Genomic DNA, 16,856 nt, shown 5'->3' on the forward strand with positions numbered 1-16,856 from the left:
TTTTACTTATTTTTTGTGTCTCGTTTTCCTCCTCCCCCCCCATCTTCATCTCTCCTTTTATTTCTCCACCATCTTCTTCTCCTTCTTTGGATTCCATGTGAATGTGTGTGTTTACCTTGGCATACGTCCTTGAAGATTTGTCTTATATTTTGTTGTTGTTTCTTGGTTTTTATAGGTTTTTGTGTCGTCACTTTCTTATTGCCTTTTTGCGCTTTTCATCTCGATTTTTCTTTATTTTGACACTTGTCGTCTGCAACTTCCTTCTCTGCCTCTTCTTTCTCCTCTTCTTCTTGGAGTTTTCTTTGGGAAAATCCTTTTCTTATGTGTTCATTCACTTCGTCTTCCCGCTTGATTGCACAATTGTGGGTTAACAAAGGGGGGAAAAATTAAACAACAAATGCCACGAGTGCAAATAAACACTTTGCCGGTTCGCCGGTAAAGTTGAAGCTAAAACAAGTGGCTTAAACTACGAGTGCCATCTAAAACTATATTATCTGAGAGCTGCTTTATTTACCGACTATAAAAATAACTTAAAGTTTAATAGAGATTGTAGAATAGTAAAAAAATTAATTAGTAAAAATAGATAAAAAGATTAAATTAAGAGTTATCGAATACAGTTATGTAAATTTTTATTGTAAAGGCGAGATTTATTCGGTTTGTTTTTTATATTCATAATTCAAGACTCCGACTATATGTCAAAAATCAACTCGTTCTTTTCAGTGATAATTTTGCTAAGACCTAACTTCTCACATCCAGAATTCAGATTTGAAAATTTCTAGGCACCTGATTGCAAATATTTTCAGATGTATTAGTGTTGAATTTAATTTGTATTTTAATAATTAATAATATGAAACTGTTTAAAAATCTGAATGAAAAATAAAAGTGATGTTACAAGACATTTTTTAATGTAAAATAAGGAAAACCCAAAGACTCCATGTTCCCTCATCCCAGAACCTCGTGTAAGCCAACACCACTCTCTCTACTCTTTCTCTCGTTCTCGCCTCGTTTGGGCCAGTTTGAAGAACCAGTCTCGTTCTGCTTGTCTTGCTGCTGGCGTCTGATTCTTCTGCCTGCTTTGAGCTGGCTGGCTTACTGCGCTGTCTATTATTAACCTGGCCATTCGGCTCTGCTCTGGCTCTGCTCCTCTTTTATGGCCTGGTCCGACATAGCCCGGCCGTAACCATGACTTGGCCCGTCTTTGGCTTTGGCTTTAGCTCTTTGAGGTCAACAAACAGCTGGGAAAACGGCGCGTCGAAGAATATATACGTTTTTTTTTTGTGGTTTGCTGCTGCTGAAGTCATGCGTGCCGCCCTCCAGCCCCCTCCGACTGCCCTCCATCTTCTCTTGGCTTCTTTTGCCGGCAATTGGAAACCAGTTTCTTGTCTCACCAGTCGTCGTCGTCGTCGTCAGTCAGCCAAAAATTAAGTTTCTCAGCTCTCGGTTGAGCTCGGCTCGGCTCAGCTCATGTCCGACTTGAGCCGGCATTTTCTGGTTGTTTGGTTCGCACGTTTTTATTTTTACCTTTGTTTCTCACACAACAAATGCTTCCGCTGCTCGGCTTGTTAGAGCTTTATTTGAAAAAAAAGAAGAAGTTTTACACAAGTTTGGGCCATAATCATAGCTTCGATTGTGTACGTACTATCAGCGATTGAGATGGATCGGTTAGAACTATGAGAAATGGGGTTTGAAACGGATGCGAGCGAGATGTTTTGATCTTTTTGTAAAATAATATATACTATGTATGTGTACAAGTTATTTGGTTTGGTGTGCCAAATGGCCCCAGCGGATGACTTTTGCTCCTGCTCTCTTTATATTTTATTTTTTATTTGCTTGAATCCCCAACTTGCTCCCTGCGTTGTGTTGTGCTGTGCGCTGTGTGTGTCGCACACGAAATGAATTTCAATTTGTTTTATTTCGATCCGCATGTGCATATATACGCCTCTCGGTTCGGTCCGATACAGATAAAAATATATTTGTACAGTACATAACCTTATATTTGGGGTATCCACAAGAAGACACACACACTCACACAACACACTCGAGCACATTTGTGTGTACAGAGAGTTGTGTATGCTTGTTTTTTTCATTTAAATTGAATACCCTCGCGGATCTCTGGGTCAAAAGGTTTCGATCACCTAATTGGTAAAGGTTTCATTAAGCGAAATTAAGAAAGTAAATTAAAATTACATATTTTAAAATTTATTTTCTTAACTGATGAAAATAATACCAATTGTTACATCCTTTTTAAGAGATTTATGCAAGTTTAAAAAATAAATGATGATAGGGGTGCTTTATAGCCCTCCTGTCAAAATTTAACGACCGGAAAAATTTGGTTTGCTATTGTGCAACTTTGAGAGTTAGCAATAAATGGTTTGAAATGTAAATATTCCACTAAATTAAGCATTTAATATATTAGCCGCTTATAAAAAACATTTAAGATTAAAGCCTATACTTTTATTTAAAGAGTTTATAGTTTTAGGTTTCCATTTATTATAGGCTTACATTTTCAAAAAAAATGTAACATTCTGCCCTATCAGTGTATTAGAATTTCGGTTTTCTATAATTTTGGTAAACTTTATATTTTTTTCCCCATTTATTTACCAAAGTGTCTGGGATTGGGATTGGACTTGAAGAGTAGTAAAGTGAAGTAGAGTAAAGCTGGGACTGGGAACTGTTGGGCCCCGTTTGCTGGCCCGCCTGGCAGTTTGATACTACGGTGACAGTCAAAGAATACAATTAACATAATTTACTTACAAAGACATGCAAACACACACACACACCGCACAGCGGCGAGACAGAATTTCTTCAGAGAAATACCCATCACGACATGACCATCAGTGTTGTTTGTAAGTTTGGCAAATTTGGCAAATCGTCTTTCGGTGCCATTTCAACCGAAAGCCAAAGCCTCTTTGCAGTAGGTGTCGCTTCTCCTATACAGTATATATATAAATACATGTATATATATCTCACTGTTGTGTTGTTTTGGCACATTGCGAAATCGATTTCGATTATAGGGTTCTCCCCGCCACTTTAGATTTTATTTCTTGGGCTTAGTTTGGCTTGGTTTCGTTCCGTTCTCATGCCACCTACAATGTCTACAGTTTTTTAGTTAGTTTCTCTGGGGTCTCCTCAAATTGCAGCTGTTCCCCGAACCCTCTCAATCTCTTGTGAGAAACTCTGCGAAAACCATAAGTTGGTGGCAGCAGCAAAAGTTTATCAGAGGGACCCAAAGAAGTCGCCTCCATATCTTTGTTTCTTCTTTATATACTATATATTAATGTGGTATATATGCTATATATATTCATGTATAAAATGCATACAAATTTCATTGGCCTGGCCAGCCGCTTATCTCTTTATAAAATCAGTCCAGTCTCGCAAAAAGTTCGAATCACTTTTATTTTTATTTTACTTTCAAAAAATCGCCAATGAAAGAAAGTTTTGTCGAAAGACAGCTTGAAATTTTATGTCTCTCTGTGTAGGTTTATGTATTTATGCATGTGTTTTGCTATATATACAAAAAATACAAATTTGCAATGCAAAAATCTTAAAAAAGGGCGGACGCAGGAGTTGGTGGGGAGGTTATGGTAGGGTGTAACTGAGGTGTTGGGTGTTGAAAGAGGAAGTTAAATACATTTTTTTAGACGACACTGATAGCGTCCGGTTATTTGTTGTTTTTTATGGATTCTTTTTTTATGTTATGCATATAAAGGTCGTGTGCGAGTTTAGTTTAGAATGTTGGGGAATTGTAAGGTAGATTTTTGTATTTAAGGATTTATTGAGTTTGTAATAAAAAAGATATATATATTTTTACGTGGAAGGAATAGTTTTATATTATAAAAAGCACATGCAAACTTACTTGCTCATATTTTAAAATCAATTTCAAGCACAATTTTACAGTTTATTCAGCAAAAAACCTAATACCAAACGAAATGCTGTTCTCAGCTGGTTTATTTTTGGGTCTAAAAACTATCCCAAATCTTTTAAACAAACTGTGAGTGGACCTTGATATAGTTTCCTTCATACATAAATGTACATATGTATGTTTTCAAACTCCTGTATATACTCATAGATAGGAGACAAATCGCATGTATTTCCCGCCAACAAAAAATCCGCACACAAAACTGTCGCTATCAGTGCCTTGAAATCTGCATAAATGATGATGATTTTTGGGTTCCCGCCTGCTGCTGCTTCTTCGCTTGGCTTTCGTCATCCCAAGTTTGCTGTTTTTTTTTCCTGCTGGCCAAGCTTTACATACAGACAGACGACGACGATGACGACGACCCTTACTGCCCAAGGGAGAAGTTTGGCTTTGGGTTTTGAAATTGAAATTTTGGGTAATTTTTTTTCCTCGAAGTTAGTTCTTCGAAGTTTTTGATTTGTGCATAAACAGCAGACTCTGTATATGCATGTGTGTATGCATAATCTGTGTTAAGTTCGCTTAATGAAATTTTCTTTGAGGTTGTTTTGTGGTACATGTACCATATATATAAAGATATATATTTGGGTGTGTGGACTATATGTGGTTCTGTTTCTGTTTCTGTTTAGACTGTCCAAGCCAGAGGCATGAAACCATAAAAATGGCAAATTAACCGTGTATTTCCACTGAGTGTGCGTTAGTTGTACCAGTGTAAGTGTGTAGTGTGTGTGTAAGGGCTGGCGAAACCTTTGCCCGAGAGAAGCCACAAACAAAACACTGGCCTGGCCCGCAGAAAAGCATACATACAAATATACATGTGCTTTTCGCATTAGGGTGGACCTGTCCTTAAGCTTGGTTTGCTTAAAATATTTATAAAATATTGTTTTAAATCAAATATTTAACCAACATCAAAAAGAGTCTTGGGAAATACAAATTGTAACATAAATGTAAGTTAAAATAAGCGTACTTGGAAAAGATTTGTTTAGCAGATATTGCTTGAATATGTCAATTTAAATATTATATGGACGTTATGCATAGTGTTATTATAAGGTCTTTAGTTTAGCCATATAAAACACCAAGGTAACATTTTAAAGAAATTTTAATTAAAATAATTAAATAAAATAACAATAATACATTCCTATAATCCTGGTCTCCTGTCTCAAGCCTTTAAGGTGTTAGTATTGTCTTAAATGCAGCACAATGGCCACCCTTATGTGCATATATCCAAGCTGGGAATCGGCACGTTTCGAGGTCCGTCCAAGTCCAATCAAGCAGACTCGCTGAGTGACTGACTGCCAGCGTCGTCGTCATCGTCATCGTCGTCGTGGTCCCTCTTCTCCTTGGTCGCCCTACGGCATGGCTGTTCCATAACGGTCCCCGGGCCCGGACCCCCCTTTGGGATCCCGGATTCCTGCCTCCCAGTGGCCACCCCTTTCTTTCCCTGTCCTTTCAGAGTTCAGTCGACGACGACGACGACGACGACTGCGACTGCGACTGCGACTGCCTTCAATCAGCAATGCTGGCGACGACTCGGGGCAGCTAGCAATTTATCCAGCCATGCATATTAAGCCTCACGATTTGTATTTGTATTTTGGCCCCGCCAGTGTGTGTGAGTCAGCCAGAAGGTGGAACCTATCTGACATCGCAATACCCAATCCCCATTTTCAGCCCGCAATCCCCAACCCCATGACATCCTCCCATCCCAGATGGCTGCTTATTGCCCTTTTCCCCTCGATGAGTACGAGTTCAATTTCAGTTTAGGTTCGCTTTGATTCGATTTTATAAGTTTTCAATTTCAGCTGCAAGCAAGCTAAGCTTCCCCTCAAATCCTCTTCACTCCACTCCATCCATCCAATAAATATGCTTGTTTCTGACCAAATGACCGACACTTCCTGTTCTGTACTCGGTTCTCTCATTATGCTCGTTTTGTTTTGTTTGTTGTTGTTTGCCGATTTGTATCTGGATAATGCTACAGTTTGCCGGGTAGTTTTACCAGTAATTTGGATTACTTACTGACTTAAAGGGTTCAATGGACATTGGGTGTACAAAGATGTCGAATTAATTGAGTTTGAAAATAAGCTAAGCTAGCAAGTCTTGTTAGGTTTTGTTCTCAAAAAGTTACGTTTATAGTTATGTTTATAGAACTTTGTAATTTGGCTATATCTAAGATAATCGAGTAGCGGTATTTTATAAAATGAAACTGCATTATTTAACGGGATTTATGGCCCAGCTGTTAAAGCTGTTGCATCTGTTCTGTCCTCGATTTCTCGAAGCCCTTGAATCCTTGCTTCCTGTCTGCTTAACTTTCCCATCCAACAAGGCTTGGAATCAAGTGCAAATAAATCCCCACATTCTTTGTGCCACATAAAAGACAGCCGATAACCGTTTATTTTTTGGGGCTGCAGACTGTGGAGTTTGCCGTTATTTTACCTGATTTTTGAGCTTACACGTGGCACAGAAAAAAAGTTTTATACTAAATAACTACATTTAAGAAAATATATTTGATCGTACCAGAAAATAATGCTGCTTTAGATATGCACAGAGTCGTTTTACAGATTTTGAAAACAGTTTAATCCATATAACTTTACAACATATTTACATATGGTATTAAAATTGCACACGTAATCAATTTAAAGATTCTATTAAATATAATTTGCCAACTAACTGATATTTGAAGTTTGGTTTATTCTCCATTTTCGCTACAAGTGCAATATGGTGGCAGCTGCCGTGGTGCCCGTTTAACAGCTGCTTAACTGGCTTAGCCCCATCTCTCTCTGCGGCTGTGCACTCACCCCTCTCTTTCTGCTGCTCCCACTATTTTACTTCCCATACCGTTTCTTGAGTGGGGGTCTCCACGTATGTGTGTGTGTGTTTGGTAAGCCGGCACTTGTGCAACTTCTTTGTGGGTTGTTCACATATCATTGAAGCCCGGGAATCCCCTTCGTTCGTCCTTTTTTTTTTCTAGATGGGGGCCACTTGCTGTTACTTCCCTCTTGCGCCCGTTTTTCCGTCTGAGGCGACGACAGCGTCTTATTGTGCCACGTTTTTCTATATTTTCCAGCTTCTCTCGTTACTATTTTTCTTTACTTTTTCTTTTTGCGTAGACAGGGCCATAAAAATGCTGGTGCTGGAGCTGCTGCGTCTGCTTTGCGTCGCACCTTCTCGCCTCTTTGGCCCCTCTATCGCCCTATCCTGTCCTGTGCTATGCTCCCCTCTTTCTCAGCTGTCCCGTTGTCTTGTCATATATACTTTAGTCTACTCTACGTTGGCTCTCCCACACGTTATTTACTTTGTGTCTGCCTTCGCGTCTCTCCTTTTTGCTTTGGTATTTTTATTATTATTATTTTTCGCGTAATTCTCTGTTTTGGTCTGCAGTTTCTTTGGAAAAATTCAACTTTTACTTTTTTTCTTCGGTTTTTTGTTGTTGTTTATTTTCTTTTATTTGCCTTCTCCTATGCCCTCGCCTCGCTGTGTGTGTTAAGTATTTTTATGATTATTTTTTGTTACTTTGCTCTTTTGTTTTGCTCATGAAATTTAGCATTTACTCTGCCTTTATGCTCCTTTCGTTCTGAGTCTATCAATTTGTTATATTTTGTTTTGTTTTTTCCCCTTGCTTTGCTCTCCTCCTTTTCCGCTATTCTTCACTCCATTTCAATATCAAAAGTCGCGCCTTACGTTAAGCACACATTGAGTGAGAGGGGAGAGAGTGCAAGGGAAAGAGCTGGCTAGACGTTCATTCATTCATTTCCACGCTTTTTATTGAGCGCGTGAGTGAGTGTGTGTGTGTATGTGTAATGCGACTGAGTGAGAGGAGTTGAAACCTAAAATTGCATTTTCTCCCCCTTTTCATTCTGTTTGTTCTTCGCTCGCATTTGTTTTATTTGATTTTTATAGCACATTTGAAGGTTTGTCTGACTTATTTTTATGATTGAAGGTCGTTTGGTGAATTTTCTTTTAGTTTTTAGCTTTCACCAGATTTTGTACTCCCTTTTTGGACTTAACCCTGAATACTTGAACCTTTCTTTATGTATTCCTCATACACAGGATCTTCAAAGGATTTTGAAGGTGTTTTTTATTTTGATAGCGTTATAGTTTTTAGCTTCGGTTTTAAAACTATTTTTTCGTACTTAACTTCTTTAAGTCCCATATGTTCCAAGGTACCAATAATCCCTCACTTCTAAAGTGCCCTTTAGATTGCTAAACTGACCGGAAAAGAGAAATACCAGATGTAATTTCTTGTATTTTGTCTGGAAAAACTGTTATTTTTCCGGGCCGAGAGGATTTGACTGAAAGTCCGGGTAACCGTTATTTTATCTGTTCGCTAAATTCTAACAGTAAAAGTAGAAACCGGCGCTTAAATATATTATTAGAAAAGGTTGTTTGGCAATTTCCGTGTCCAAAGCCAATAAAAGTATAAAATCCGTATCTAATTAAAAGCTTCTCTTTTTTTAAACTCTCCAATTAGTTAAGTATGTTTATGAAAACATTGGAAAACTGGCAATATTCCATCCTGTCCATTTTTCCAATAGGTTTTATTATATTTCGTTACCTCCGTTAATTGGCTATGAAAATACCTACCGCACGCGCACACATACCATTGCGCTAAAAAACCAAAAGTCGCGTCGCATGCAAAACTCATTAATATGCGTCGGTTATTGTTGTTTTTGTTGCTGTGTTGGTTGTTTGCCGATTTTATAACTTTGGCGTACACCTTACCCAAGTCAACAACAACAACACTGCGAGTATAATGGAGCCATAATGAGAGCCAACGAGAAACGTCGAAAAAAGTTCAATAAACTTTTGCAGCTAGCAAATATTCGAATTTGTTTCTCTTTCTTTTCTTTTCTGCGCTGTTTTTCTTATTTTTTTATTTTTTTGATTGGTCACTATCAGGTCTGCCGTCTCTCTTTAACACCTTTGTGTGTATCAGCAATTTTGTAATTTACTTGCTCACCAATTTGCTTTTATTTCCTCTTCATCACTTTTTTTTTAGCAATGGATGTTCTCTGAATGGAGTCTCTAAATAAATATAAAGAACTGTTTTTTGAGCTAGAACTAGTTATAGTTTGAGTCGAAAAGGATTTTGTAAAAGTTTTGGTTTCAAATATTTTATTTCTATTAATATTAGAGGTATAATTTAGAGCTTAAAAGTTTACAAAGAAGTTTAATACTTTGAGAAACGAAAAGTTTCCAATTCATACCTAAGAATTTTAAGCTTAAACATCTCTATTCCATCTTACATTTTTATTATTTTATTATTTATTATAATTTATTATTTATTTAATTAGTTTATGTGGATTTTAATATCAGTAGTGAGCAAGCAATTTCTCGGCAAAAATTTTCTTTAATCATTTTGTGCTCATTTGCCGGCAATTTGTGTTTACTTTGTTGTAAATATATATATTTATATCTTTGTATCTATCGTCGGCAAGGCAATTAGCTGGAGTTGTTAACGTTGCGATGGATGGCCCCTACTCCGACTCCATTTTGTTTTCTTATTGATGATCAAGCGCAAGTCAGCCATCGGAGCAACTGGTTTGGTTCCGCTTTCGAAAAGTTTCCCCTTCCTCGTTGTCTTCTTCACGGGCCAAGAGCCCCCCTCTCCGGGCGTCTCCGGGTGGTATTCTTTTAAATCTTTATTAATCTCTTATTTTTGCAAAATCACCATTGATAAACCAAAAATTTTAAAATGTTTACCAAACTTAATTATACATTTTTACTAATTTGCAAATTTTCTCTTGTTTTCTTTGCAGGTAAATATCGAACGATTTGGTGAAGAAATTGGCAACCGACTGACTCTCAATCCGAAATCATTATTCGTTAGTGAGTGCTCACTGTCTGTGATTGCTGTTGGCCTGAAATTAAAATTCCAAAAGCGTAACCTAGGTGTCCTAAGATTTAAATTGATTTATGCTTCAGTGAATTTATACATTTTTTGAAAGGAAATACAGTAGGTAAAAAATTGAGTACTCATATACAGAAAAGGGTTTCTATAGTTTTGTTTAAGAACTCATTTTGGCATAACAATTTGGATGGGAAACACATTAATCGAAAAAAGTTGATATTTATGAAATAGTTTTGATTTACCCAGACTTACAATTAAAATTCCTTTTTTAAGGGGAAAACTAAAGTCCAATTCACACATTGCTGGGGATAAACAAAGTGTACTGTGGATTCTCAGGATAACATATTCTATCAGGATGTTGACTTTCATTTTGGTTATCAGTATATGTTTTCGTAGTGTCAATCCGATAAAGAAGAGTTGGGCACAACATATAATGGGAAGAGCAAGAAAAGAATATAAAGCAACAACTACCAGGATGTAGGATTGAATGGCCTTCATCTGCGTCGAAAAACCGAATGATCAGTGACATTATTATAAAGTTTCACTTGCTGGCGCCTACCAAGGAACGTAACGAAAAGAGCTACGGGGCTTAAAGAGCTTAAAGTGCATGCCCACATAGGACGTAAGACAACTACACAGGATCCATTCCCTGGAAATAGGCATACATAGGGACTATTATGCATAAAATTATTGTAAATTGTGTCAAAAGTCGGCTTTAACATTTGTGCAGATGATCCCCGAATATAAACTTGGGGATGTTAGATGAATACTTCGTAATTGGGTATTTTAGGTATGCTCTTTCTCTGAAGCTGAAATATTATTTCCATATTTGTTTATATCGTTTTTGTCGAACTCTTGCAACTTTTAGTCCTCTTGTGCCATTCCTAATCATTTTGAATTGGCAACATTGTTGCCTCTAACAAATCTCACCCACATTGTTGCTCTGTTGTCGGCACCACAGAATAAAGTTTTCATCGGAAACGTGTTAAAATGCAAATTCATGGGAGATTTCTCTGCTCTCCGTCAGAAGAAGTAGTAGTAGTAGTAGTAGTTGTAGTACCCTTCTCAGCAGCCTTGTCCCGTCCCCCGCACCTTTATCGTTCGGATTATGTAGATTTTCATGCGGCACGTCAGTGGCTCATTTGCATGCAATTATTTTGCGGGGCTCTTCGATGAAGAAACTTCCAACCCTTGGATGGCATGGCTGACGACGAGGGCGGGGTCGCATTTCCCGATAAAAAGACAAATTGTGACATGTACTTCAGTTTCAGTTACACAATATTGATGCCGATGCCTTGTAATTTGAGCAGCGAAGGCGGCGGCCAAGTAAGAAAATTCATTCGTCTTCAATGGACATTTAATCAAGCTGCGAATTCGACTCCCCGAAATGAATTTTCTTCAACATCAATGACAAATGCATGCAAACAAGAAAACAAAAAAACAAAAAACTCTAAAAAAAATAATAAAGAAAATGATAAGGATAGGAACAAAAAAATGGTAAATGAAATGAAATTACTGAGCAGAAAAGTGGGATGGAAATGGAGGGGTTCGGGTTTGGGCTTTGGCCTGGGCTTCCAAGGGAAAAAATGCAAATGGTGAAATTTTAAACCCTTGAATGGGCGCAGCCATTGTCTTTGATGGTCGGCGGGAAAACAGGAAAAGCCGGCAAATGGGAATGTGGGGGCAGTAGCAGCAGCATCCTGGGTTGCCCATTTGCCAACTGGGCTGTAAGTAAGCGCATTTTTCCCCGATTTTTTTTCCGTCCGCTTCTATTTTTCACTGCTGCCTGCCGCCTGCCGCCGCTTCTTCTTCCTTCCGCTCATTTGTCTCAGCATGAAAAACCCGCGATTTTCCTCCATTCTATGTGTATATGTGTAATTCTTTTTTTTTCGTTGGTTCTGATTTTAATTGTATTTAGTTACATTAGTAATTATCGATTTTTCCACGGCTTGGCGGGACCTTGGCTAGGATCGTTGGACGTTACTGTACCTGCCAGCGGAAATAAGGGCTTAATTCCAGAGGGTTTTTTTTTCGGAATTCGAGGGGTGGGGAAGGGTGGTAAACCTTTTAAGAAGATTTTTTTTTTTGAGAACAAAAGCACAAATTGGGGCACATTAAATAAATAATGTACAAGAAATGTATATGGGAAATAGAGTCATTAATAGCGGATACATTTTTTTTTTACTTAAAGGAGAGCATCTGTAAGTTTTAAAGGAACAAACTGAAGGGAGAAACATTTAAAATAAAAAGAGAAAAAAAATTAATAAATAAATAAAGAATGGAAGCTACCTACGAGAAGATATTCAAACTTCGGCAGTTGGAATATATCATAGAAAATCAATAAATTTCGAAAAAAAAAATCCCAACTGGAGAGATCGAACATTTTTATATGTTAAATTAAAACAAAAAAACGAATTTAAAAAAGAATTTTTGAAAAGTTTCAAGGATCAAGAATTGGGTTACTATTGTTGAATCGGTGAAATGAAAAGGAGGACAGGGGAACCAAAATCAAAAATGTACTTTATAGGGTCGAAATAACTTCTTCAATACGTTGAAACTTTCTTAAATTTATGGTTTGTTTTATAGTAACAAAATACTACAACTTTTGTTGTCTTTACTACTTTATATATTTAAATATCAAAGAAATAAAGCAATTTCTTTTTCATAAATATATGCTCAAGAAGTACCAAAATCCTTAATATTTAATATGTTAACTTTAGTAAAGAGGAAACTTTATTCATTAGACTCTTACTTGATGTCCAGAGGCTTTCCTTCTTGCATTTATTGCCTTGATGCTTCTCCTGCATTGATGCCACCCCGGTACCTTGTTCATTTATGGTTTAGACAGATTTTGTGTCTTTGATCAACGTGGTTGCAGTTGCTTTGGTTTTTTAACCCCCATTTTTTAGCGCCCGTTTTTATGCAATTCTTCTTTACCAAGCATTTGATACAGTTTTTTTTTTGCTGTTGTTGTTGCTCTTCACTGGTTACTTGTCCTTGTCAAAGCCGGTCTCGCTTTTCAATTATACCCGACTAGTCAGGACTCTCTGAAATATCTGAGCTGCACTAAACTGACCAGACCACGAAGCGGGACAGGATGAACAGGAGGTGCAGGAGGAACTATTGTGCCATTTAAGCCATATATCACTCATACGCAGCATTGACGACGCTTTATTTTCATGCACTAATTGCGTTAGAATTTCAATAGGGGAAGAGAGAAGACAGAAAGGCTTGCCCCTTCTCCACACCTCCCAATCCTCTTGTGGAAAGCTCTCCTCTCCCTCTCCACCTCTTTCTCTTTGATTTGACTTTAGCACATGAAGAGTTTTTAATTGGAATTTGCAGTTGGGAGATTATCAAAACCAGGCAAGGAGCAGTGATTTTTCTCTGCTCTGTTCCTCCTGCTCCTTGGATTTTTTTTCGGGGTAGTCATCGGATACATACGTACGCACATATATACATATATATACCTGCCCAATGCCAATTTTTTCCTTCGACTTGCTTGCCAAGACTTTGCTTGCCACGCAGCCTTTTTTTTTTTGCTCTCGTCTGTGTATTGCTTTACATAAGACCCCGGGACCGGACAGTTCGGAGAAGTCCGTAGGAGAGTCCGTAGTCCAAAGTCCGGGTGTGCCCTCACGGCCATTAGAGCGCTTCTGTGCTCTGCTCTGTCGTTGTCGTAATTAAAAACAAGGAAAAATTCTGCACGGCACAGAGGAAAGCAAAAAAATGTGCCAAGAAGGCCGAAACCCAGGAAGGGAGTGGGTTTGGGATTGGGATTGGGATCGGGTCGGAGGTTCGCCTTGGGTTCTCGCGCGCTCAGCACACCTTCCTGCCCTCCATTCCGTTCCATTCCTCATCCCTGCATGGCCGCAATTTATTTAAATTTTCTGTACCGAACTCTTTGGCTCCTTCTTAATTTCTTTAGCCCTTTTCTCTACTTTTTTTGCTGCTTTTAATAAAGTGCTGGACACACTGGGCTCTCAGCATAAGAAGAAGCAAAAAAAAAAGGTCCAAGAAAATTCTCCAAGAAGAAAGTTGCGTAAATTTGTTATGTACTTTTTTTTCCTTTTTTGTTTTGTTTTTAACTTAAATAAATAAATAAGAGGAAGGAGATTCGGGGTAAAGTCTTGGCGTTGATGAGTGGAGCAAGCGACCACAGCCCATCTGACACACACACACCCATAGAGCGAAGCAATCATGCATCCTTTCCTGACGTGGACCAGGACCTCACCACACCATACCCGATCCCCCTACCCCTGGCCCGTAGTTCCGTTTCCGGCGCCTGCCATTTGCATCTACAGCAGAGGAAAGCAAAAAAATTGTGTTCTTTCATTTATTCGAAGGATTCTTCATCTGCCCCTCTCCTGCTCTGTCGAAGAAGAAAAAGATTTTCTTTCTTTCCTGTCTTTTTTCTTCAATTTTTAAACACACAAACTGGACGACTGGCGACCCGAAGGGGTGGAACATGGGGTGGCCGTGGCGGGAATTTCTTTTTGCGGCTTGAGCGAACTGAAAGAACGGGTACACAAATTTCAACCTACTCAATTTTTGCCTTAATTTCTTTTCTGTTTCGCCAAGAGACCTTCGGGCCACCCAGCGCCAGCCCAATCTTCCCGCTCCCAGCGTCCATTGCCAGTCTCCGTCTCCAATCTCCCATCTCCACCTTCCATGCAGGGGGTTTTTTTTTTGCCAGGCGGTAATAAGAATTTTTTCTTGGGCATCTCTCCGGAGTGTGCGTGAGCCGTAGTGTTTTTTCCGTATTTTTAATTTAAAATGCGAAGCATGGAAAAAATATATATATATGTATGTATAAACTGGTCGAAGGAGAAGGGCCGTGGGTGGAAAATCGGGGGAGGGAAGGAAGGCTCTTGCGCACTGCTTAAAAGAAAAACTTCTGAAGTAAATATTTGTCTGTCCAATTGCTGCGGCGACTGCCAACTGCAGCGCGGATTGGGTTGGGAAATGGTTGAGATGGAGATGGGTGGAGGCGGAGACGGAGACGGAGATGGTGAGGGCGAGGGCTATGCGGGTGGTGTGTGCTGGTACTGGGTGACAACAGTGGACAGTGGACGGTGGGTGTGGGCGTTGTCGTTGCTGATGGCGAAAGTGTTGCTGCTGGACGGGTTGCTGCTGCTGCGGCCCTCTATGGACACTGGTGACCGAACATTGCCAAGACAAGCGACGCCGTAATGACTGTCACAGCGCAAACACACGCCGCCGCCGTCCATTCCAAAAAAATTTCCATCACCTAAGCCCTGTTATGTATTCCCCCAGGGCAACCTTCCGAGAGTGTGTGCTTTTAAGGAATGGGCGCGGTTCTTGGAACTCTTTCAACTATCCCCCGATATAGGCTATTTTTCAATCAAATCTCTTCGTACATATATCATATTCAATTTGTGTAAATTGCCAAGGGAAACTGCCTTCGAGCCGTGGGAAACAGTTTACTAATATCAAGTCCTAAATACAATAATATCCCTTAAAAAAGCTAGGCGAAAAGGGTGAAATAGATAAGAAGTATTAAAAATTAAAACAAATAAGTTAAAGTTATGGCTTTGGTGGTAAAGGTTGGCATGTTTCCATACACATTAAAAAGAAGTCAAACTAGTTTGACTTGATTTAAATGAATAATTCAACACAAGATGGTCTGAAATATGAGTTACATGAGTTATTCGAGTACTAATCAGTCATATTTCATATTTAAATCAGCTTAAATTGGACAGGGTTACGGTGTGACATGGCATAAATAAATATCAGGTTGATTTTGGAGAGTTAAATCCCTGAATTTATAATAATTAGAACGGATTTCCTTAATAGAATATAGAATCAGCTTCGATCCGCTCTACTAAGGTGTTGTAAAAGTGGCTTTTATAGATTTTAAAAGACATAGTTTAAACTTAAGGAAATCTTTAATGATTTAAGATTTTAGCCAGCTGCCATAAAGTCCCTTAAACATATTTTTAATAATCCTAACTAATATAATCCCTTCTTTTTCCTACGTCATTCCAGGGCCTCTTGCGCACCGCCGAACAATTAAAGATCAAGGGCCTCTGCGAAACCGCCGAGAATGCAGATGATTTAAACGACGCAGCCACAGCAACGATCACAGTATCGGAGAACATTCAGCAGGCGGTTGTTGGAAACATTGTGAATGCCACCATAGTTCCTGGAGCAGCTTCGCCATCCTTGGAACAGCAACAGCAGCACCAGGCACAGGACCAGCAGCAGGTTCATGCCCAGCAACAGCAGCAACAAATCAACGCCGCCTTGCTGACGCAACACGGAGGAGTGCCAAGTGGCAGCAGTGGTGTTCCCCTATCCGGACAGTTGTTGAGCTCCACAGCCAGCGGCAGTAGCGGTAGCTCGGGTTCCGGTGGACAGCAGACTTCACTGACGCCATCCGGCCTGCAGGCGACGCCACGCAAGTCCCGGCTAAAGCGCTCCAAGTCACCGGATTTGCCAACAGGATCTGGAAGCTCTGGTGGCTCAAGTAGTTCACAGTCACAGCACCAGCAGCAACCGCAGCCGGCACACCACCATCCCCACCAGACCATTCTCATCCAGGGTCAGAATCCCACCTCAATTGTTAGCCTGCAGCAGACGGCCGACGGCAACTATATACCGGTGGGCGCAGGAACTGGCGACGAATCGGACACCGAGAACGATCACGAGCACGAACACGAGCATATCCACGGGCACGGACACGGACACGGACACCCACACGGACACGGCCACAGTCACAGTCACAGTCACGACCACGATCACGAGCTCGAGAATAAACCGAATAAGATCTGCAAGACGGAACAGTCGGTGGCATCGCCGGCATCCAATTCATCGAGCGCCAACTCAAACAATGCAGCGGGCGTGAGCGGCGGCGTGTCCACCACCGGCAACCAAGCCATCGTCACACAAATTGTAGTAGCGCGCGACGGAAAAGATACAAAAAATATGACTAGTTTAGGCATGGGCATGGTAAGTTGGTTTAGTTAGTTAGTTTTGGTTTAGTTAGCAGCTCTCAGCAGCTGCCAGCAGCCCCTCTCCTCCGGAGGATCAATCTGACAGATCTCGAGTAGATCTAATTTGCTAACCCGATAT

General features: G+C 39.7%; 1 protein-coding gene across 3 annotated transcripts in view; it reads left to right on the forward strand.

The window, feature by feature from the left end:
- psq (pipsqueak) overlaps window positions 1-16,856 on the forward strand; it is a 62,139-nt gene that overhangs the window by 37,120 nt on the left and 8,163 nt on the right. For all 3 annotated transcript variants that reach the window (XM_070283983.1, XM_041775908.2, XM_041775910.2), the window contains exon 4: window positions 15,771-16,733. In XM_070283983.1, the coding sequence (XP_070140084.1) occupies window positions 15,771-16,733 (963 nt within the window). The remainder of the gene's footprint in view (window positions 1-15,770; window positions 16,734-16,856) is intronic.

This window comes from Drosophila kikkawai, chromosome 2L, assembly GCF_030179895.1.
Source record: "Drosophila kikkawai strain 14028-0561.14 chromosome 2L, DkikHiC1v2, whole genome shotgun sequence".
In the NCBI taxonomy this organism is placed as follows: domain Eukaryota; kingdom Metazoa; phylum Arthropoda; class Insecta; order Diptera; family Drosophilidae; genus Drosophila; species Drosophila kikkawai.